The sequence below is a fragment of the Anopheles moucheti genome, chromosome 3 (assembly GCF_943734755.1).
Source record: "Anopheles moucheti chromosome 3, idAnoMoucSN_F20_07, whole genome shotgun sequence".
Taxonomy (NCBI): domain Eukaryota; kingdom Metazoa; phylum Arthropoda; class Insecta; order Diptera; family Culicidae; genus Anopheles; species Anopheles moucheti.
The window spans coordinates 16,551,546-16,573,728 of NC_069141.1; the positions used below are offsets into that span (position 1 = coordinate 16,551,546).

Here is a 22,183-nt window from a genome sequence, read left to right on the forward strand (position 1 = left end):
GTTTCGAAGCGACCGGGGGCATCTATTGGAGATGAGGTGAGTTGCCGCTGTGGATTAGAATCGTAAATGATGTAATGTGTTTATCTTTAATTGTTAGCGTAGCGGAAGCGTTTTCCCCATGAAAGAACGGGGTAAGGAAAAGGATTTTAACTTGTGATTGTGATTGATATTATTTGCCTTTCGTTTAGAGTTTGCGGCAAGGGCTCCAGAATTCGTTGGAAACAAAATACTTTTTACAATAAGCACGTAAAAGAAAACTGTGTACGCAGTTTTATTTAGAAAACTTTTGCTTTCGCAATCACTGCGCGTAAAATTATGAAGAATGATAAAAGATAAAACATTATACCATCTGAGTCGTACTTGATTTTAGCCTTGCGAAGATTAAAATTCTTATTTGGTTTCAAAACTAAATTTTCCTGAGTAAATTACTCGAGAAATAACTCCTCCCTATTTATGGAAACAAGTAACGTCCGGCCAAACGGAAAACTCGCCAGCACTTCTTCTTGTTAGTTCCAGGCGAACTTTTCGTGCCTGTCAAGTGGAAAGGAAAGTTTACGTTCGTTAGCAAGTTTGCTTTGACCCCCGGGTTGGTCCACGTCTTATCGGCGTTGGGTACGGTTAAGTAGCGGTACGGTCCAACGGTGTGTGTGTGTGTGCGTGAATAATAAAGGGTTGATGTGTTTCAAGACATCTCGGGGCGAAGTTTGTGTTTACAGTTGAACTTAACTATTTCTTTCCTTTCTGCACTAAAGGGTCATTGTGTCACATTGATAGCACCTTAATGGGATTTTTTTGTAATTCGAATCCCTTTTCACTGTAATGCAATGGCACTTTCAGCCTGATAAAACTGACCTATGTAAATATGCATGCATAAACAGATTGCCCGAATCGATAAAATCCCTGACAAGTGCGCGAATATCGAAACAACGATGTTTTGACCGACAGATGTAACAACACAGTAGGCTGTCACCTGTCCGCCCATCGCTGTAAACGGGCAGCATCCGTAGGGCGCGTGGCAAAACATAAACAAACGACGTCGATAAACGTTTCATTTATGCGTCCGCACAAAGCTTGCGGGGTTTGGTCGCTGTTAAAATTGATTCCGCCAAACCTCAATGCCGCAAACTGGCACCGAAAATTTCACGGTCATGGAATCATTCAATCATGTGTGTGTGTGTTTGAGAGTGTGGAACAGTGTGCGATGGTATGCAAATGATTGTATGCACTGATCGATGGTTGTGTGTGAGTGCAAGAGGGAAGCTGCACAGGTATGTACAGGGCTGGCATGATTTTTTCCCCCCAAAATCCAAAGGTTATGAAGCAAAAGAACACCCTTTTAACGAGATACCTGAACACGCGTGAGCTTATTTTGATATTAGTTGCGGGTACGGTTGAGTCAAAATATGCATAGCAAAAACACAAACGCCACGCTACATGAAATATCGAAATATTAACAGCATAAATCAATGCTTATTTTATCGAGTTTCGCTTTGGAAGTTTGGAAGATGGGTGATAAAGGAAGAGAAAAGAAAATAAGAACCGAAAAAAGTTGTTTGGTACGCAATCGGTTAAAATGTTGACAAATGTGTCGGCATTGCGTGATGAAATTTTTCATCCGTAAGCGATGTAATTGAAGGGTGCGGTGCTGGTGCCGAGCTGGCACACCGACGGTGACGGTGGTGGCTGTGTTTTATGTTGTCGATAATCTGGTTAGCTGGTTCCGGTCATGGGTTTTTTTTGAGCGTTTACGCGGTTGTTGGTTCGCACTCGATGTGAGTTTTTGCAGTGTGGAAATAAGCACACCGGTTATGGTTTTATTGTGGTTTCCTTTGCTGTGTGGTATTTACGCAAATGTGCCAAGTATATTATATTTTCGGAGTTTGAGATGTCAATGAAGTGTTCGTATTTATTTTTGTGAGATTAGTGGAGTGAATTATTCTTCACCTTCCGTATGTAGTTGGACAAAAGAAACCTAAAAGTAAAGTCATACTGAATCAACGGTACACTCAACACACTGTATTTCCAGACATAAATTCTAAAAGGTTAACGAATCTTCAAGTTTCATCAAGCCGGAAAGATTCATGATTCCGCAAAGATTCTTGAAATTGTAGTGTCTGACTCCTTATTTAGGATTGATGAGTCTTTTTAGTTTTTGAAGTAATGTGAGGTTTGAAATAATAATAATAATAATAGGAAAATGTATTGTTCCGTCCGGGGGATGTCCTACGTTGTGTTTTTTTGAGTTTGTCGATATATATATCTTTCACAATATTCTTGGCTCTGATAAGAGCCGTTGGGGTTCACAAATGGGGTTCACAAGTGGGGTTTCTTGTCTTGTCTGCAGACCAAGAGGTGTAAGAGCAAAGAGCTAGAGCACGAGCTCTTGAGCCACAAAGTTAGGCTCCTTTTATATCCTCTAGGGAGGATCTCATTTTTATTTCCATATGCTTTTGGGGATCTCACTGGGCACTTCCAATGTCACGTTCGCTCATGACCCAATTAACTTTCTCACGTCAGACGCTTGCCCAAACGTCTGATTAATCGGGATCGATCATGTATATAATAATATTTTCTATAAAATCTCTAAGAAAAAGATTATAACAAAATCAACAAATAGTCACAATACTTTATGCGAATTTATTATATATTTCAAAGTCAAATCATAAAGTCATGGCTCATGATATCAATAACTGCTCACTGATGGTTCATACCATTGCCTCTTATCAAAAGATTTTTCAAGCACAACACTTCAAATTACGGTTCATCTGAAACATTAAAAAATAATTATGTTCTAGCAAATTGTCTTGGAATTGAACGAAAATTATGGTTTTCTTTATATAATATCATTTGTTGATGAAACGGGTACAGATATCTATTCTAATAATATTTCCTTTTCCTGCTAAGCAGATAAAGAACGCATCGTCTATCCCTCATCTCAACTGATCTCCAGAACGATTTTGCAAACACAATCCGCCAGTGTATAGCGCAGTGCTTTGTTCAGTTTTGCTCCTACGGGACCCAATCCGGTACGGTGCCCAAAAGCTCAGTACGATTTTCCTCACGTCCTGGAAAAATTAATGCCGTATTTATTAATCATTGAAAATCTGCTATTTTCTTGGAAGCACACCAGGATGGATCAGAACGAAGCAGACGACGTTCAATGTTCACGCATGCGAAACAACCAGTCCGGCAGCTCGCCGGGTCCCCGGTGCTAACGAGGTGAAACGTCATGAATAAATTATCGATGCTGATTTGATCGAGTATCATGGAAAAATAAAAAAAAGCGCGCGCAGAGCAAACTGTATGTTGGAGAAGCGAACGAATGGTTTTCGATTATGATGCGGGGGAAAAAGAATATAAAATGGCTGCTCTTCTAACCTTCGGCAATGTTAAGTCCGTGAAGAATGTTTCTTCTGTACGGTTGACTTTTCTTTTTTTTATCATGTGATACCAGGTTAAAAGGATACATAAAGCAAAAGGATTTAAATGATGAATTTTTACGTGGAAGTCAACTAGACTCGGGTTCATAAAATGGCTCTTTCCTAGGATGATTAATAGTTGAAGATGGAAAGGATTTTCAGATAACATCGGTGCTTTAAAGCTAAACGCAAGTTTTTTTTTTTGCAGGGGTGTATGTTTCAATATTTTTTATATAGCTAAGATAGATAACAAAAACTGTCAAATAAATTATGTGAGTGCTGATCACATCATTCCTTTCATCACATGCGCGTAGAAAAAAAAACTTGTCAAGGAACCTTTTGACAGTGCGTGACAAAAAAGAGAAAAAAAACATTCAGGCCCTTTCCAATCCATCGATTGATAACCAATCGATATGGAGCCGTAGCTCTTGGTTGCTATTAATCATGCTATCGATTTCGACTTTAATAACTTTATTTCGTCCTTTCGGTGATGAGAACCCATTTTGGACCCATTTTTCTTTGACCGTAGATCACTTGTTTTGCTTTCCTTTCGGTAACTGGGTACCCGTTTTGGGTACACGGGATTACGTTTGTTACGAAGGAGAAATGTTCCTTTCAACATGTTCTTTTTTGCTATCCTTCACTAGACTTTCTCGTTCGTGCCACTGGTATGTGTGTTCAATTTTGTACTTTTTTTTTTATCGTGCACGTATATTTTGTTCTCCTTTGCATCATCAAACCCACCAGCAAAACACTGGACGCCGGCACGTTTCATCGATAATGTCGAGCGAGAAAAAGCTCGGCTACAAGACGCCTCACTCGCCGTTCCTGTCGAAAGTCACCTTCCACTGGATCGTGCCGTTGCTGTGGCGAGGCTACCGGGAACCGCTGGAATTAGAGGATCTGGGCAATCTGCACGAGAAGGACACCAGTCGCTATCACTACGATCAGTTTCTGTTCATTTATCAAAGCTACAAGGTAAGTTTGTCCGCATGCTTCGAGCGGTTCCGGCGGGTTTGGGGGATAGTTTTCAGTTTTTGGAGAAGAATGTTCGTCGTTCGCCCTGTCCTTTCTCCGTACCGGCATACCCTTTACTGCTGTTACGAGCCAAAGCCAGCAGGTTTAGGGGAACGGTTCTTTTATTGACGAGCTCGAACGGCACTGAGACGCTAGTTAAAAGCTTTGATGGTGGTTCGCGTCTCAGCACGAACATTAGGCAAAGGGTTCTCGCGTGGAAGCGTTTCGTCGAGTGACGTGTTGACCATAAATCAAGTATTGTGCGTGTCAAGACGTATTTGAGCAAGAGTGTGAGTGTGTAACGGATTTCGTACTCTCAAAACTAACCATCGAGCAACCCGTTGAGCATAAGGTGGAAAAGAAGGAATAAAAGCTAAGATAGTTCGCCACCGCTTTTGTGTCACCAAGGAAACGCGAACAGGAAAAACAGATAATTTTCTTTTCCTCCCTGAGAAGTTGAGTCTGAGTGGTTTTAGTTTCTTAAGTACGAGGTAGCCACTTTGGCGACAAGTTTGCATTCTTAGCTGGCCGGGCAAGGGGAGCGGAGAGAGGGAGTCATCAAAATGCTGCTGGGAAACGTACGGAAATGCTGCTTAAGTGTGAAATAATGACATGATTAATTATGCTACAAACAAGCGAACATAGGCGGGAGCTTTCGCCAGTTAGCTGAGAGATCGTTTAACGTAGTGCTTGTCGGGACAGTTGCTTTGAAGCGGTGGTTCTTGAGCAAAAAATGTTCTCGTGGCTATTGTACAATAGTTTAGACGATAGACGATTAATTGACGATTTTAGAGAACATTATTTTGTGTTTTGTTTAAAAAGTAAATGTTTTTGTTTAGTTCTTTCGATTATTGTATGCGAAATTGAGTAGTTTTTGTTACATGGTACTCTACGTAAAGTGATTTCAGGAGCAATAAAAATGATGGCAATTATCGTGGATTGAGTTTTTAAAACCCATTTAAAAATGATTTATTAGAAATGTTCAATTGTGTGAAAATAAGCAGTAATTAACGCTACATTAGATGTGCCACTCCACGCGCAATCATATCATTTAAAATGAGTTTAAGCACAGTCGCTTGAACTTTGATTGTCCGTCTACAGCTATCCGCACTTTCATCGACACGAAATCAAGCTTTATCCATGCCGGTAACGGTCGCGCCTAACGCTAATTGTGCGTGAATGTTGGACATGCTTTGACCCTTTTCATTTCGGCGGTGACAATTCCGCGTATGAAGCAGTTTAATGCAAAAATTAGGTTGGGGTGAGATTCTTTTTTGTGTGCTTTCCGAGCTGATCTCTTTTGCTGTTGTTCGGGCTAATGTTCCATCATCGCTGCCGTCATTTACTACGATAGAGCAGGCAAGCGAGCCTTGGACGAAGTGGTGAAACTCATCCTACGAAAACAGGGACAGGATTACACGAGCTGATAATTAATTCACTTTACCACTTTACTGTCGGGCCAAATTTCAGTGATCCCTCTCGGTTCGGCTTTACAAACGGTTTGCGCTTTACGGCATTGAGCCGGTGGATTTGTAGTTCCTCGTCAACAATGGGGTTAAACTAAAAACAGGGGGAGAAGAATTAAAAAAAGTGAAAGGATTTCAGGGTCTCTCGAGCTGCTGAAAGCTGGACAGACGCTTGGTTTTGTGTTTTGAATTGAAAAAAAGGAACATATAATGAATGAATACGGACCACATTTCAGTGGGACCAACATTTTGAGCCACGAATGGGTGCTCCGAGGGTAGCGCGCGATAAGCCTTTTCCTCGGCCATGCAAATCAAGCTTTCCCATTCCGTTTTTTTGTTGCTTCTCTCGCCACAATCGCACCATGCGAACACTTGCTTGTGTGACAGTATGCTCGATCCTTTCTTATCTAACGGTTGGTTGGTTGTTTGGGGTCCGGTACCGGAATCGACTTCGTTTATCCGCCTTGAGGTCCAATTATTTTTTCGCATTTGCTCGGTGGCTTTTCCCCCGAGGTTTCGAGGCGTAAGGGCGGATCGGTTCGAAAACCGGAATGAGTGAGTGTTGGAGCAGAGATACGTCGTTTTGAAAGGGGTTTTGTATGGGGTTGTGTTTTTTCCCTTTTTCAACCTCACTGATTTAGGTTGCACTATCACATGATCTTACCGCTTTCTTATGACATAAATCACTTGCTTGTGTGATGGTGAGTGGTCGAGATATTTCATCTTACCAGCAAATAGGCTTAGAATGTTGTTTGCTTGATGATTTTCCTTACGTTAGTGACCTTGGTGTAACATTTTTAGATCAGTAGAATTTTTATTCTAACACAGCAAACAATTTCGGGCCGAAATCAATGGTGTCTGGGATTAAATAAAACAGAATTGCAAATTAGCCTGGTGAAACTTTTTAATGGAGACGCCTGGTGGTTTATGCAATAATATGATACCTCATGGAGACGCATGGTGTTTCATGAATTGAACGATACTCGATGGAGGCGCTCGATCATCCACAAATTAAAGATAGCAAGGTTTGCATTGGGCGCTTACTTTAATTGTTTATTACAACATTTCAGCATCTTCAAAACAGTTTAATTACACCCATTACGTAGTTTCCATTCATCAACGGATTTAGACGTTCAACAACACCGTCCTCTGCCTCTGAAACAGATGGGAGCCGATCTAGCAGCGCTCAAAATAACCGAAAAATGCGATTAATCTTTCTTAACTTTTTCATACCATTCTTTCAATCCTTTCCGTTTTTTTTGTTTGTTTCCAACCCAATCTCAAGAGCACACGAGCATCACTGTGGCGCTGTTACGTACGGAACGGCTGGCGCATGTTTTTGCTCGGCGGGCTCCTTAAGCTGGCCGGCGATCTGTGCGCCCTGGTGGGACCACTTTGCATTTCCAATATTGTCGATTACATAGCAGCTCAGTCGATGGTTGCTACTAGCGCCGGCGAAACGTTCGCTGCGCCCTTAATTTCGAGCAATGATACAGCGCGCTGGGACGACCCAAACCCATCCGCCGGCTTTGGCAAATCAAATCAATCACCTGCGGCGACAGCCGGTGGCGATGAAAACGGTGACGCCAATGGGCCACGACCGGATGAAGGATTCAGCGCGCTAGCACTTACCTGGACATCGCTGTTCGCTAATGGATGGTTCGTGTGCGTGCTGGTGCTGGTCGCTTCGCTCGCGCAGGGCACACTCTCCCAGGCGAGCACTCACCTGATGGACGCGGAAGGCATACGGCTCAAAAATGCTCTCCAAGGGTTGGTGTACCGGAAAACATTGCTGCTCAGCTCGAGCTGTTTTCACGCGGTGGAAAATCTTCCCACGCGTACGGAACCGTCCGGCGCACCGGATGGGGTAGACCGGCCGCAACAAAGCAAACCGCGAAGGGGCAGCATCGACTACGGTGACGGTCACCATCGGTATCCACCACCGGTTGAGAACAATGTCAACAGGCGTTCAGCGGCAGATGCAACCGAATTGCACACGGAAGTGATCGAACATAAAACATCGGTCGCAAACAGTGCGCCGGGTGGTGATGGTGTAGGATCGAGCGATGAACGACGGTTGCCAAGCGCAACGCCTGCGAATCCCAATCAGGGACCGCAGTGCACCGGTCGCCGATCGTCCTGGGAGGGTAATGCAGCCGAGCGTCTGATTTGTGATGGAAAACCCGGTGAAGACCTACCCCGAAATGTGGCCCCATCAGCGGTGGCGAGTGACCCGGAACGGAAACGAAATGTACCGAACGTTGCGCATGATGCCGGCACCATCACTAACCTAATGTCGGACGATGCGTTCAACGTGATGTCGTTCGTGAAGATGGTACATTATGTGTGGGCCATTCCGCTAAAGGTGAGTGTATGTTTCAAGTGTTACCAACTTAATGGAACGCCTGGTAGCCGGGCGCAAACATTTCCCGAGTTGCGTTTGCGTAGGAGATTTTAGGCACTGAGCAGCCATATGAGTGAAGCTTTCGAAAGTTTCTCGGCTTTTCTGGGAACTAGTTTTGCAACGGCAAAATTTTCTATCTACGTTACAAATAGCTCTTTGTCTCTTAAATGGAGCTTCGTTTATGATGGTGTTTATTTTACCCGTTACCTATCCGTCTTTGTGGCAGTGTTGCCAGTAATAGCACTGTGGAGCGATCTGTGGCAGTAGATCCTTTATGGAGTGGTAGATGTCATTAAAGGACAAACTTTTGGCAAAATAGAATGTTCCAGAACAATTTCCTCTATGCAAGTGCTTTGATAATGTCATGTTTGACCCTTATGAGGCACACTTTACTCATAGACATGGAGGGAAAGTCATAAACCCTTTTTGTTGCTAGAGATGCTAGAAATTACAGAACAGAATTAGTTGTCAAAAAGCTTTCGGTTGTTGAAAAATAAATTTTAGACTAAAAACTTGAAGTAAATTAAATATAAATAGATAGGGAGTGTTTTATTCTCCACTTGGAAAGGATAATAGCAAGACACTTTGAACATAAAATTTGCACGAATTGTTTCGAGGCCACCGAACAACACGATTTTCGATAAACGCTACACACTAATTCACTTTCGTTTGGCTATCGTGTTCGCGCAAATGCTTTTTCATCCATTTCTATCCACTCAGATATTGTTTTTCTGTATTTGCCTTTCGTCTCCTTCGTCCTAGCGCACAACACAAACCCGATGCAAGCTTTTGTTTCAGCACAAAATTTATCATTTAATTTCATTAAAAAAAAACATACACCATCGCTGCAGTGTTGCAGTTGTCGCCAACCGTGTCGCTGGCTCAGCTGTGATAACAAACCATTACGGACGCGAGGCCACGACCGACTCACTCGCGTTTGTCACCCAGTGATTATATTCAATTATTCTGAACGAATGCGATAAAAAATGGTGTTAACATTTTTGTTTATTTTGGGTAGAAACGATAAAAAATCAACGTTTTTTTGTTATTCGGTTCAGGTGTTCTGATTTTTCCGTTGAACGTTTTATGCGTAGCGATAATACGAGAAGTGAAGGTTCAGCTTTTTCTTTTTTGGTTTGTTTTGGTGGTTGTTTTTTCCGATAAATACTGGGATGGGTGAAAAACATAAAGCTCTGCACGGTTAAGTTGAGCTGGCGGTATAATTGGCTTAATTGGAAACAATAGCAGAGCTGGTAGGTGATTGTCGAGGAGCGAGTGATGCTTTGTGCAGGCAGGCTCGTTTAATTGACATCGTTAACTTGCTTCAGTGGATTCGTTTGAAGAATTTAGCTGCATATAAATTATTGACTAATATGTCAGCAAAAGGGTGACTGCAATTCATTTCGAAGAATGTTTGTGATCCCGAAAATCAGTCACTGGTGCTAATGAGAAAATTGTGGGAGCTTTAAAATCGAGATTTTACAACCAGAATTTTCAGTAAAAAGAAATAATTAAGCATAGCAATAATATAAGTTTTCATTGAGGTATCGTTAAACAAGAGGTAAACTATAGAATATCTTTTGGAACTTCTTACAAAGTACTCAAGTTAGTATCATAGAAGATGGCGAAACATAACTTTTTGTTCTAAAATTAGAGCAATTGATATCTATTGCCTATTATGCAGAAGAGAATCAAATTAACTACATAAAAATATTCATCAACAAAACAACGTCACTCCCAATTAAAACGTAAAGGTTAACATTGTTTGATTGTATTCCATTTTAACGCTCAAAAGGTGGCAAACAGCTTAATTGTGACGAAACAATGTAGCAATGAAGGCAAACGAACAATCACTTTCCATGCACAAAAATACCCTAATGCGGGTTTCCTGGAATAAAAAGTGTGCAACACTTCTCCCTTTCAAACTGGCTTGGTTCCCCGTTCCTCAGCACGGACAGCATGTTAATAACGTTACGATTCTTTGTTCATCGATTCTGTAACCGATTCGTACCGGGAAATTTGCTGCGGGTATGCGTGGTACGTAGACCCATTTACAAGCGACAAAAGGTGGTGGCTGTTTCGATTTAATTTGTCACCGGTTTGTGCACGCGGAAAGAGACAACTGGCGCTGGTTGGTTATGCGGCCAGCCGAGGGTATAATTAGGATTGAAGCGAAAGTTTTTCGTTCCACCGCGTCACCCATCGTTAGCCGTCACGGAGCCGTCGGTTGGTGGGTAGTGTTTTGCGGAAAGATTGTTGCTCGTACTCGCTCGTTGCCGGGAAGATTTGCGGAAGTTTTCCAATGAATGTTTTACTGCCAGTAGATGGCCGGCAGCCGTTATGGTCATAATGGCGTTTATGTTCCCATTTAACCCGCGCCCATTTCTTCAGGGCCAACGGGGGCCATTTTGGAGCTGGTTCGCCTTTTTATTCTCCCTTGAATCCGTCGCTTCCGGTGGTGATTGTTTTTGAAGTGGCGCCGAAGTGTGCCACTTGATAGCTTGTGTAAATTATGTTCGTATCGTACACGTGCGCCATCTGCAGCGAATGTGTTGTATTTCATTTTTCACACATTAAAGGTGACGACATAATGATTAAAATATCAAAAAGCAGAATGAAAATTGCATTCGTTACGATAGAGCAAACGGCAAAGTTAGCTGGGCCCCGTGCAATAAAGAATAATGTGATAATTCAGACGTAATTAAAGAGTAATAAAATATTCTTGTCCCTGCGAAAGAATTTGAGCGGAAACATGGAGCACAAAACCGTACGCAAGGAGCGCGAAGAGGCAGTAGTGTAAAAATGAATATTCAATATCGCAAAGCACTTTGCTTTGAATGACACATTTCGCTGTCGGTCTCTAGTTTAGTAATTAGAAGCTTTTCTTTTCTTACCGCGCAACGGAATTAATGCTACTTTATACCCACTGTCACTTTCCCCCTTCGCGCGTGTGGAAAATAGGATGCTAAGAACGAAAAGAAAAGGTGTAAAGTAGGTCAGCGGGAGTGAGATAATTTGAAATTACAAATTACTCGCTGACATTAAAGCCTTCTCCATCATACTCTCCATTGTGTGCCCGCCGCCGCCGCCTACTTTGTCACCCCTATTTGCCTGTGGGATCGTTGGGTTTGTTACGAAGTAAGAGTGGAGTTAAGGACGAGCCATCCTACTTGCATAAGACGACTAATTTCTTCCTTAAGTTTTGGTCACCGGCAGTTTGCTGCTGGGAAACTGCTAAGCACACTCCATTCCAGTGATGGCACTGTTTTTACTACTATTTTGTGTTAGGATGTGTTTTTGCGTTACGGAAGGATTTTTCTTCCTTCGCTTTTTTGTTTTGTTTGCTACCCCCACAACACCGGGACAGAACTCGTCGCGGGAATAATGTGTATCGTGAATGGCAATTGGCAGCGGTTTTTTACACAATACAGTTTTAAGAGCACTTTCTCGGCGTGACAATGAAAATAATAACGAAGATGATGATGATGATGATGATAAGGATGCTGTTGATGATGTTGATGATAGCGCAGTAACAAAGTCTGCTTAGTATCGTTGAAGGAGCTACTTGAGCTACGGTTGTAGCAACAGCGACACTGCCTCACCTAAACCCCTCTACCAGCAGGGCTAATTCAGGGCATTCGTTCGGGCAGCACGGTAATGAGTGGAAACAATTTTCAATTCATTACCCTACGGGCACGATAACATTTGCGACTTGCAGAAAGTCTTCCCACCAGGTTCCACCCCGGGCGGTTGTTGTTTGCGGTTGCATTACTGATTTTGTGTTGTTTTTGTAGCCTTTCTCACACCCCACACGAAACTAGGGTCTATGATTTATTCGACGTATTTACTTTCATTACTGTACAGCGCGTTACTTTGCCGAGTGACACCATCACCAAGTTGCCTTTGAACGTCCTTCGTTTTTTTCTTCTTTTGTTTCACTTCGCATAATTACATTTCCAGATCGCCGTCGTGATGTACCTGCTGTATCGTCAGCTGGGGATTAGTACGGTAATTGGATCGGTCGTTTGCATCGTCACGATGACACCGCTGCAACTGCTGATCGGTAAGCTGATGGCGGCCAACTCCAAGAAAGCTTCGGTACGTATCCTTGGTGAATGGGGGAAGGTATGAGCTAACGGTGCGGAGATGTAGTCATAGGAGGGTATTAATTAATTATCTTGGACATGAATTCGATGGGAAAGCCTGTTTAAACATTTAAACGAACACGAACTCGTTGTCGTGTTGATTTTTACGGTCGTTTAACAAAGAAGAATTTAAATTGGTTGGCAATTATTGAATACTGAATGAGAAGTTAAGAATATATATTGAACATTGAATATTGAACATTTTTTATATGAATGTGATAGAGACGTTTATTGTTCATCTATGATAATTTAGCTTATCTCATCATTACTGCGGAAATAATTAACATAATGTATTAAAAAATCATTTTAGTAAAATATTTCATAGATTTTCGAGCAAGTAATGTTTAAGATTCTGACCCCTCTAAATTAAGAGGGCACTGTCTAAATCAAGGAAAAATCACCATCACAAGCACGAATGTTTTTTTTTGGACAGGCTCTTATTGTCTGTCTCGTCAGTGATGCATCGCACTAGCGACACTAGAACCTTTTCAAAACTTTTCCAAAGCACGTAAAAAAAAAACCTCCAGCAAAGGCATTTCTGACGAATTAAATTCTTTTCGGTGTGACGGTCCCCATTGCCACAATTTCGCTGTCAGCTTTCCAGGTGCTTTTCGTGGAATTATATACACTGAATTTAACGATATTTTGCCACCCGTTCCACCACACATGAAATACATCTGCATTCGTCCTTCACAACGTCCCACCGGCCTAGCAGTTGAGCAAACATTCCTCCTGCAAGCTTTCGTTCAGATTGTATGCCAGAAGGGTGAACTCATTTGTGTGCCAGACAGGCGTAACAAACTCTGCTCCCCACCATTCCATTGGTCTTCCCTCTTTACTGCTGATCCTCCCCTTTAAACATATCCCTGCTGCAACACTATCAAGGTGCATCCGCTCAAAATCAGTACCGCCGGTAGCGGCTTCCCCACAGTTCAACCCGTTTCATGATTTCATGGTGCATTTTCAACTCTGATTTTTCTTTACGGCCCTGCTGCTTTGTTTCCCCACACACGTTTGACCCGGCCAGGAATGCACCGACGAGCGGTTGCGGCGCATCAACGAGGTACTGCTGGGGATAAAATTAATTAAACTGAACGCATGGGAGAGCGTATTCAAAGATAAAATTTCGCAAGCCCGCCAGCAGGAGCTACGCCATCTCGACCTAGACTCAATCTACTGGACATTAATGAGTAAGTAGAACCAAATGTGCCATTCTTCAAGCGGGCGAACCGTGCACCGGGCGCACGGGATGAATAGTGAGCTTAGCGAAGGGTGGCGTGTTTTATCAGTACGATCGCTGAGGGATTCCCTTTGTATGGGGTTTGATAATGAAAGGAAAGAAAGGGAAACAAGCTTTCAGACAAAAAAAGAGATGGGGATTGGCGCGTGGCTTCTTTTTAACAAAGTAGCACTGTTGTTTTTTATGCATGTTTTATTTTCTATACATCATTAAGTTGCAACGATATGTTTGGAATTCAATTTTGTAAAGATGTGTCTGCACATGAACAAATCAAAACATAATATAGAATGTCAAGGGTGCGTCACATCTTTTCATAAACATAATTACTGCATGTTTTGAAAGCAGTAGAAACTCTCCCTTTAAGGTGGTAGGGTAAATTTTGAATTTAGTGATGTGATATTGAAATCATAATGTTGCACAATAACCCTCGTTAATTATAAGGACTTTGCCTTACAGTCCTACAAAAACTGGAAACTCGTCGTTGATTAGAAATAAAAGTATCTGCTGTGCAGATGTACTTCCCTTTGCTACAAAGTAACGAATGATTACAGTTACGCTGTGTTACGTTCCAAGAAAACGATATACTGACAGCGACGTGTCGGTATGATTGAAATATGAAAGCTTTCGAGCGGCGTCTCTGTGTATCGATGTGCTTGATGTGTAGCACAACTGTTTGCTAGAAGTTGGTTTCTGCTCAACGATGCTGCAACTAACACATTGTAGCATTTTTATGATGGCAACTGAAGCTAAATTTTCTCATTAACCTGTTGAGATACGTGCGGAATTGAATGTGGAGTTCTATCTTAGAAGATAAAATAGTTCGTTAGTTATTACATTTTCAAATCTTTACTTACGCGCCTGGCGCAATGCCTACTTTGCTTCAATATTTAAAAACGCATCCTTTTTCCCCTGTTTAGTGCTGCTTACACACATTTCCTCGGTGCTAATTACCATCGTCACGATAGCGGTCTTTCTCACACTCGAAAACAACCCGATCGAGTTGACGGCCGGCCGGTTGTTTGCATCGCTGGCCCTCTTCAATCAACTGACGGTGCCACTATTTATCTTCCCAATTACGATCCCAATCACACTGTCCGCCATCGTGAGCACTGCTCGGCTGGAAGCATTCTTCGGCCAGCCCGAGGTGGAACGTGGCTCACTCGAAGGTATCCGCACAATGGCCCGAATTCTTAGCAAAAGTGACGCCTCGCTGGATATGGACGAGGCGGGTGACTTGTCCGACGGTGGAGGTGAAGCGCAACACACGGATGCACCGGCCACTGCAGTACCGAGCGCCAAAGAAGGCGAACGCGTTAAATTGCCCGATAATGTCACCGGTTCGCCGCAAACCGAGCGGAAAGCTGCTGACAATGGCCATTCGCCGGAAGTCGGTGGGAAAAGCTGCAGCCAACAGTCATCCATGAGTTCGGGCCGGTCGATTAGGTCCGATCAGGCGGAACCGGCTGTAACGGACCGGGTCGGCCAGGTCGGTCGGCAGCGGCCGGCAAAGTATCAAAAGACGGCCCCGAGCCCGCGGGTGAAGCTGAAGAAGAACAGCCAGCTGTCGGTGAGCGCACGGCTGGAGAAGTGTCGCCAGAAGCAGAAGCACCTGGCAAGGGAGATGCGCTTCGGACTGCCCGACCATGCGGCCGCATTTCTTAAGGATGCTCGCTTCCGGTGGACCGGCACGGTTGGAAACGATCGTGCCCACTACACGCTCTACATCGAGCAGCTGACCGTGCCAAAAGGTGAGCCAGGCCGGATGCTGTCGAACATGGAATGTGAAATTAACCCCCACTGCCGTTCTCTTTCTTTCTAATGCTTTCTGTCCACCGCATCAGCTAAGCTGACCGTCATCGTTGGACGAAGCGGTAGCGGCAAATCGTCCCTGCTGGCAGCACTGCTCAAAGAGATAAATCATCTTTCCGGCGAACTGATCTGGAATAAGTAAGTTTTGCTTTTTGTTCTGTTTGGTTACTGCTAATCTTTCCGCCCGAAAGCGGCACCTTTTGGCGTAAGTATGAAAGGTGATTTAGCGCTGTAGAGACAAAAAAGGACCGGTCTAACACACCGGAAGGAAGATCCCGATGCAGGGGCAGCAGGTTCAAAAGCGCACCCGCCCGTATGACAATCGGCTGATTATTAGGAACCGGATTTTGTTGCGGATTAGCATTACCACCGGCATTAGGGTGGCAGCAGGCAAAAACAACCCGTTCGGTTGGAAGTAAACACGGATTATCCCGGCCAGCAACGGGATCGGTTTCTCGGGTGGCATGAGGGAATTTGGGCGCCGTTGTTTGCAATTTGCACCCTTGGTGGGATGGGATGGGAAGAAGGATGCGAAAAACGTCCCAATAAAGTGAATTGAAAGGGTTGCAAATGGTGCTTAAAAAGCAGCTAAAGAAATGCGCAAGGACATCGTAAAAGGTTATGACAGATATTTTTAAAACATTCGGGTTTACCTTTTGCCAGGCACGACTTGCGGGTACGGTTCGCATTGACATTGGGTCAAATTAATTGCTGTAGGTAATGCTTGATCCACGAAAGAAATGTGGTGGGAAAGATAATCAATCAGCACGTAAAATCACTTAAGTAACAAATTGAAGGAATCCTTGCCTTGATTGTAAATGAATTTAACAATTTGAAGGGAAATTTCGTTTGGGTAAAAGTTTTTTTTCGGGATGTTGCTAAATGTTTCGAATTATTAGATTTAACGAATCAATTAACAGATAATTCATCATCTTGGCGGTACTGATGACTAAAAATATAACTATTTAATAAATTTACAAAAGCATATTAAAATTTAAAATAAATAATAAATTATTTAGTTATGAACATTTGAAGTAACACATACTATAGAAGTACATGATTGAAAACGATTATCAAACTAATCAAAAAGCATTATTATATATTTATTAGTAGTTTAGGTATTAACGTCAAATCGATGACGTATCCGGTTAAATTAGTTTAAAAGAAGAGAGGTTAGAATGAGTAAACAATTGCATACTTTCAGGTGTTCAGGTGTCATACAGTTTGCATATAGTTGAGCTTTGATTACATTGTAAAGTTATCTTAAAAATCTCATTCTACTGTTCTGTTTTTCACTTCCTTATCATAAAAAAGCAAAAGCACTAAATTCACATTCAAAAGCTTATTCAACACTTTATGCTGATCTCCAAAAAGTGCAATAATGCGAAGCATAAACAAACCCTTTACCTTTCGTATCAGTTGAATGACCTATTTGAACGTTAAAAAAGTGCAACGGAATGAGGAATATTTAAACTGTTTTTTCTGTATCGTACCCGTAGACAACTAAAGCGGATGTATAAATAAAAGTTAAGCCAATAAATTCGTCGGAAAATCAATTCATCGAAATCCGGACTCGGAAGGGGAAGGTCCGGTGAGCATAAATAATGGAGGGGGGGATGATTGTGTTTCGGATGGAAGCAAAACGTGCCCTACCGTAGCTTACCGGTGTCCACCATCCGGTTCCGTTTGGTCCAATATTTATTGCAACGAGGTGTAGAACGATTCGTGCCGTTTATTTTTTTTTCCTTTCGAGGGACATTCGGGCACCAGGATTTTACGCGATGGACGGGACGGTGGATGGGTAACGATTTTACCGAATTTTTATGGCATACTTTTTCGTGTAGGTGGATGTGATTTCGCGTACCGTAGAGGGCCACTGACATTAATGCTATTTTATCGGAATAGTTTGATGCCAATGCAAATCGCGTCTGGAGCGATAGGGGAATGTGAAGCTTTTTTCGGGATAGCGTAAATTTAAATGATAGTTCTCTCCATCGGGACGTTTAACGAAAAAAAAAAACAGTGCGGAATAAGCATCTACAACACTCCTGTTACTGTTGGGATGAAGTTTGTGTTGGTGGTATCCAAAACAAAACATAAAAACAGAGCACGGATAGTGAGCAAATTATGATGTGCTCTTGAGATCTGTGCGAACGTTATTGCTTCGTGATGTATGCGTCCAATCAACCAATGCAATAATCGTGATGGTTCGTTGGATGGACGAACTTTATGATTCGGTTTTTGCAACAGAACAGATGCTTTACGACCATTAAATTGCTTTACGACCATTGACCATTTTTTGTTGAACAAGTACGTGCATGAGGAATGTTTGTTGGAGGAAAAAAATTGCCCATGAAGGATTTTAATTTTATGTCGTGTTTATTATTTGCTGATTTAGTCAATTTTACAAGTATAGTAGTGAAAGCAACTTATGGTTATCCAAATAAACTAAAATAATGTAATGGGCAGTTGTTGATACGGCCAGGCCGTTTTAACGAAAAAAATGGGCAGTAATTTTGAATAAATAAATAGCAGCTTTCAAGCTTTCTAAGCTTTTTCATTGCCAAAATTATTGGACTAAATTCAAGTTTACTTTAAATAGTAATGTTAGTTACACCAAAACGAAATTATGATAGAAGGTGCTTTTTGGTAAAAAGTTGTCCTTCGTCAATCATCAAATATTTTTCAACCAGACTTCAACTTCCATCTGACAATTCAACATTAGAAAGTCTATTTTTTCTAAGTATTTCTTTACTGTTTGGCCAATTGTTTCAACCTACAAGGAAAACGAAAAGATTATTTTAAGAAATACATCAAAATTCATCTTGTAAGGCATAATCATTGAGAACTCGATTTGAGAATCAGTTTAAATCCTCAAATACTTCATGTATCAAACGAACAATGCTGATACATAAATACTGAAAGTAAAATCTCCACACTGCACGTTATAACATATAACAATGACATTACTGCACAAGTTGGCAGCAAATAGAAGTGAAACATTTCATCAAGTGCGCAACAATCAGTGATTTTCAGTCGAACGCACCGCTTGTTGTGATACGCTGCAAACCGTGAGCACACCGAAGCCGTTTCAACCGCGGGCGAGGTTAAAACGATCGTTAATCGAATTTGGTTCCCCTTTTTCCTCGCCGCTCGCTACCGGCGGGCAGCCATTTTGTCGTTGCCGGGTTGCTACCGAGCATTAGTTGGGCAAATGAAATAGACGAAGTAGCGAAAGGATAACGTTTGAGTGTCATGTCGTGCTCAGTGCAGGCCTCGGGCTAGTAGAATTGTTTGCACGTTTGATTCGATTTTTCGTTCCAGTCGTCGGCTCTCGTTGATCGTTTTTCTCAACAAACATAGCAACCGGGTGACTGGGTGAAGCGACACAATAGCTAGCGCGCGCGTTCTGATGCGCGTGTTCAATTATTGTGTTGGGATAATCGTATTAGAAGAGGGGATGTAACGATCTGCTTTTCTATGGGATTTTTAAGGGCATCAAGAAAATATACGTTCAAAAGTTTAAAGTTAGATTTATAGTAAATTTATACAAATTTGTACAGGCATTGAACCGTAAAGGAATATCCTTTGTGGACATTTTTATCCATGCAACGGATATGCAACGAACCCCGTGATTGAGTGATCCTTTCAGTTTGCATGGCAGACCGTAATTGGGTGTGTACGATTTGTTTTCACAATTGACTACAGCACTAAGTCAACCTGTCGAAAGCACTGCGCTCCGATCACAGGTCTTGTACGGGTCGAATCACTTTCCTGCCGGTGGGTGTCCAATAAAAGGATGTATCGTTTATGTTGAATGCGTTGTACTCCTTTTTTTCCGTACGTGTATGTGTGTTTTGTATCGTGTCTACCGACGTGGGGTGACTAACTTCCATTCGACCAACACGGTTCGTCATGGTTCGTTTGCTTTCTTCTTTTTTTTTTTTTGAGTTCTCGTTGCACTTTGTCCGTTTCGCCTGCAGATACTCATCGATTGCGTACGTACCGCAGAAACCGTGGCTACAGAACGCCACCATCCGGGAGAACGTACTGTTCGGGGAAAGCTTCCGGCCGAAACGGTACGAGCGGGTACTGCGGGCGTGTGCACTCAAGCCGGACCTCGACCTGATGCCTGCCGGCGATGGAACGGAAATTGGCGAACGTGGCCTCAAACTGTCCGGTGGTCAGCGGCAACGTATCGCCATCGCCCGTGCCCTCTACTCGTCGGCCAATGTGGTAATTTTGGTAAGTGCGAATAGCGCGACTGTACGTTTGATTTATTTGCCGTTGTGTGCGTTTGAAAGTCAAAAGGATATTGTTGAAAGCGGGTTTTTTGTGCGGGAAAAATCGTCTACTCTTTTAGTATTCTTTAGAGATGTGTATTGTTTATTTTCTATTTCAAAGTATTTTTTTTAAATTACGTTTTAATATTTCACACATTCTTCGATTTGAATATCTGTGTCATTGTTACTGTTTTTATTTATATAATTTAATACGTATTTTTATTTTCTTTTCTACCATTTAATCTTCCCAGTAGTCTTTTTAAAAAAAACCTATTAAGAGGAAAATACAACTTAAACATTTCCATACTTTACCAACGGACTAAAATTCATTGCTGATTGCTTTTGTTTTGTTTTTTTTTTTTGCAGGATGATCCACTGTCCGCCCTGGACAACGAGGTCGCAATGGACGTTTTCGAGAACGGTGTCCACCGGATGCTGGCACGCCAAAAGCGCACCATCATTCTGGTCACTCAAAAGGTGCAGCTGGTACATCGAGCCGACAATGTAAGTCAATCCCGATCCGTACCGGTCTAGCGGGACTGATGGACGTCCCGGGAAAAATGGTCTTACCGTGTTCCACGTTCCACAGCAGGACATTTAATGGCTTTCTGGTTTCTTGGTTTGTTTCGGTTCTTCTCTCTCTCTCTCTCTCTCTCTCTGTGACCTTTCGTTTCCCTTATGTTTGTTGCCCTATCTTCTTCAACGAATGATTCGTTCGAACAACATTCGTTCAAACGGACATGGCGCAGATCGTGGTAATGGAGAGCGGTACGGTGAGTGCAACAGGTTCGCTGACGGAAATCGAGAACAATTATCCGCACATCCTGCGGGAGTGGAATGCAATTATAGCGAAGGAGCAGCAACAGTCGAGCGAAGCACAATCGAGGTAATTAGAAGAACTATTTGCAGCAAATCGGCTGCACCGACCAGTCATCGCTTTTGCACCGGGAAATTCGGCAACCAACCGGAGGGAATACGACCGGGACGCACACGGTTTGGTTGAGTTCTTTTTCCTTTTCAACCGGAGACCATTTCCGGCAAAATGCATGCGCAACAGGAGCGCCGTTTGTTGACGATTTGGTACGAGGTTGAAGCTTTTGCTCGGGATGAAGGAGTGTAGCGCACGGTTTGCTTGCTGGAGGTCTGTGGTTAATGATCCTTATTTTTTGTGTTCTCTTTCTGTCGGGGTTTGAACCTCGGGTCTCCGGTCACATACTGTGATGTGACACGTTCAATCGAAATTCATCCCAGTCCGGGACGGACCGCACGCGAACGTTGGAAGCTGTTCAAAAACATCTCACGGATCAGCTTCCAGCGAAATCATGCTGCTGAGGAGAATGATTTCATGGAGGTAAGTGTGCAGGAATCGGTAATGTGATGAATCATTTACATGTTTAGTTTATCTTTTCTATAAGTATCGAATGAACCTGCCTTCCCATTTATAGCATAACAAAACGCTTAAAGTTATGTGATTCTATTATGAAATAAGTATTTGATTTCTTTTCCGAATTTTCTAACGTTTATGATTATTATAAAGGTATTGATGACAAATGTTTTATTAACTGCACAAGAGCACCAAAATTGTGTTCTATCCCGAATCGAACCTTTCCCAATCGAAAGCTTTCCTTCCATCGAATATCAATGGTACGTTCACTTCACTCAACCAAATAATCGTCCGTTTCGTTTGATTATGTTTCCTTGTGTACAGCATCGAACCACCCTTAAGCCGGTGGATGATTATTGGAAAGTTTTTGTACATTTCACAGCCACTGCCCGATGAAACTTTCGAGAATGTTCATCTAGCAGTGAAGTTAACTTTTTTTTTCGCTTAGTCGAGTCTTCAGCCACCATCAAACCAATCGTTTCGATTGAGGAACTTGGTGAGAAATAAGGGAAAAGGGCGGGACTGGAGTACAAGGAACTGTTCGCAAGCATCCCAATACATACGCGCCCCCACCAATTCAATGGGCATCGAGCTCGGTTCGATGGAAATGGCAAATTAATATGCTCAACCGAAAAGAAATAAAGAGATAAGTTGTTGAGCCATGCTGGGGCCGGTGGATGGAAAACTTTTGAGCTGTGAAAAGTTTTGTTCCTTTTGCCTCTCACCTCTACCGCGGAACCGGTTTTCCCCTTTGTGCTACACGTTTGAAGAAAACTTTTAACGCTTACCATGCCTTCTAAACGCCAACCGATTAACCTTCGGAATGTCGGCAACATTGGTGGTTCCCGTCTAAATCGGGCATTAGGATCGGCACTGAGCAGAATCTTTCGACAGTGGGCGCTACTAGTGCGAGATTCCTTTGTCGATCCGGAATGGAAAGTTTTATTGTGCTCCTTCGGGAAACAAATTCCCCTGAACGAGTTTAAGGTTGGTTGGACCGAATGGAAGATATGTTG

The 22,183-nt window shown here is 42.6% G+C and overlaps 1 protein-coding gene across 1 annotated transcript in view; it reads left to right on the forward strand.

Annotated features, from left to right (window-relative positions):
* The window catches only part of LOC128300763 (ATP-binding cassette sub-family C member Sur), a 41,095-nt gene that overhangs the window by 7,924 nt on the left and 10,988 nt on the right, over positions 1-22,183 (forward strand). The window contains exons 4-13 of the mRNA XM_053036950.1: positions 4,167-4,397; positions 7,188-8,267; positions 12,267-12,404; positions 13,479-13,641; positions 14,609-15,439; positions 15,533-15,638; positions 19,484-19,745; positions 20,150-20,287; positions 20,533-20,669; positions 21,035-21,152. Of these exons, the coding sequence (XP_052892910.1) occupies positions 4,167-4,397; positions 7,188-8,267; positions 12,267-12,404; positions 13,479-13,641; positions 14,609-15,439; positions 15,533-15,638; positions 19,484-19,745; positions 20,150-20,287; positions 20,533-20,669; positions 21,035-21,152 (3,204 nt within the window). The remainder of the gene's footprint in view (positions 1-4,166; positions 4,398-7,187; positions 8,268-12,266; positions 12,405-13,478; positions 13,642-14,608; positions 15,440-15,532; positions 15,639-19,483; positions 19,746-20,149; positions 20,288-20,532; positions 20,670-21,034; positions 21,153-22,183) is intronic.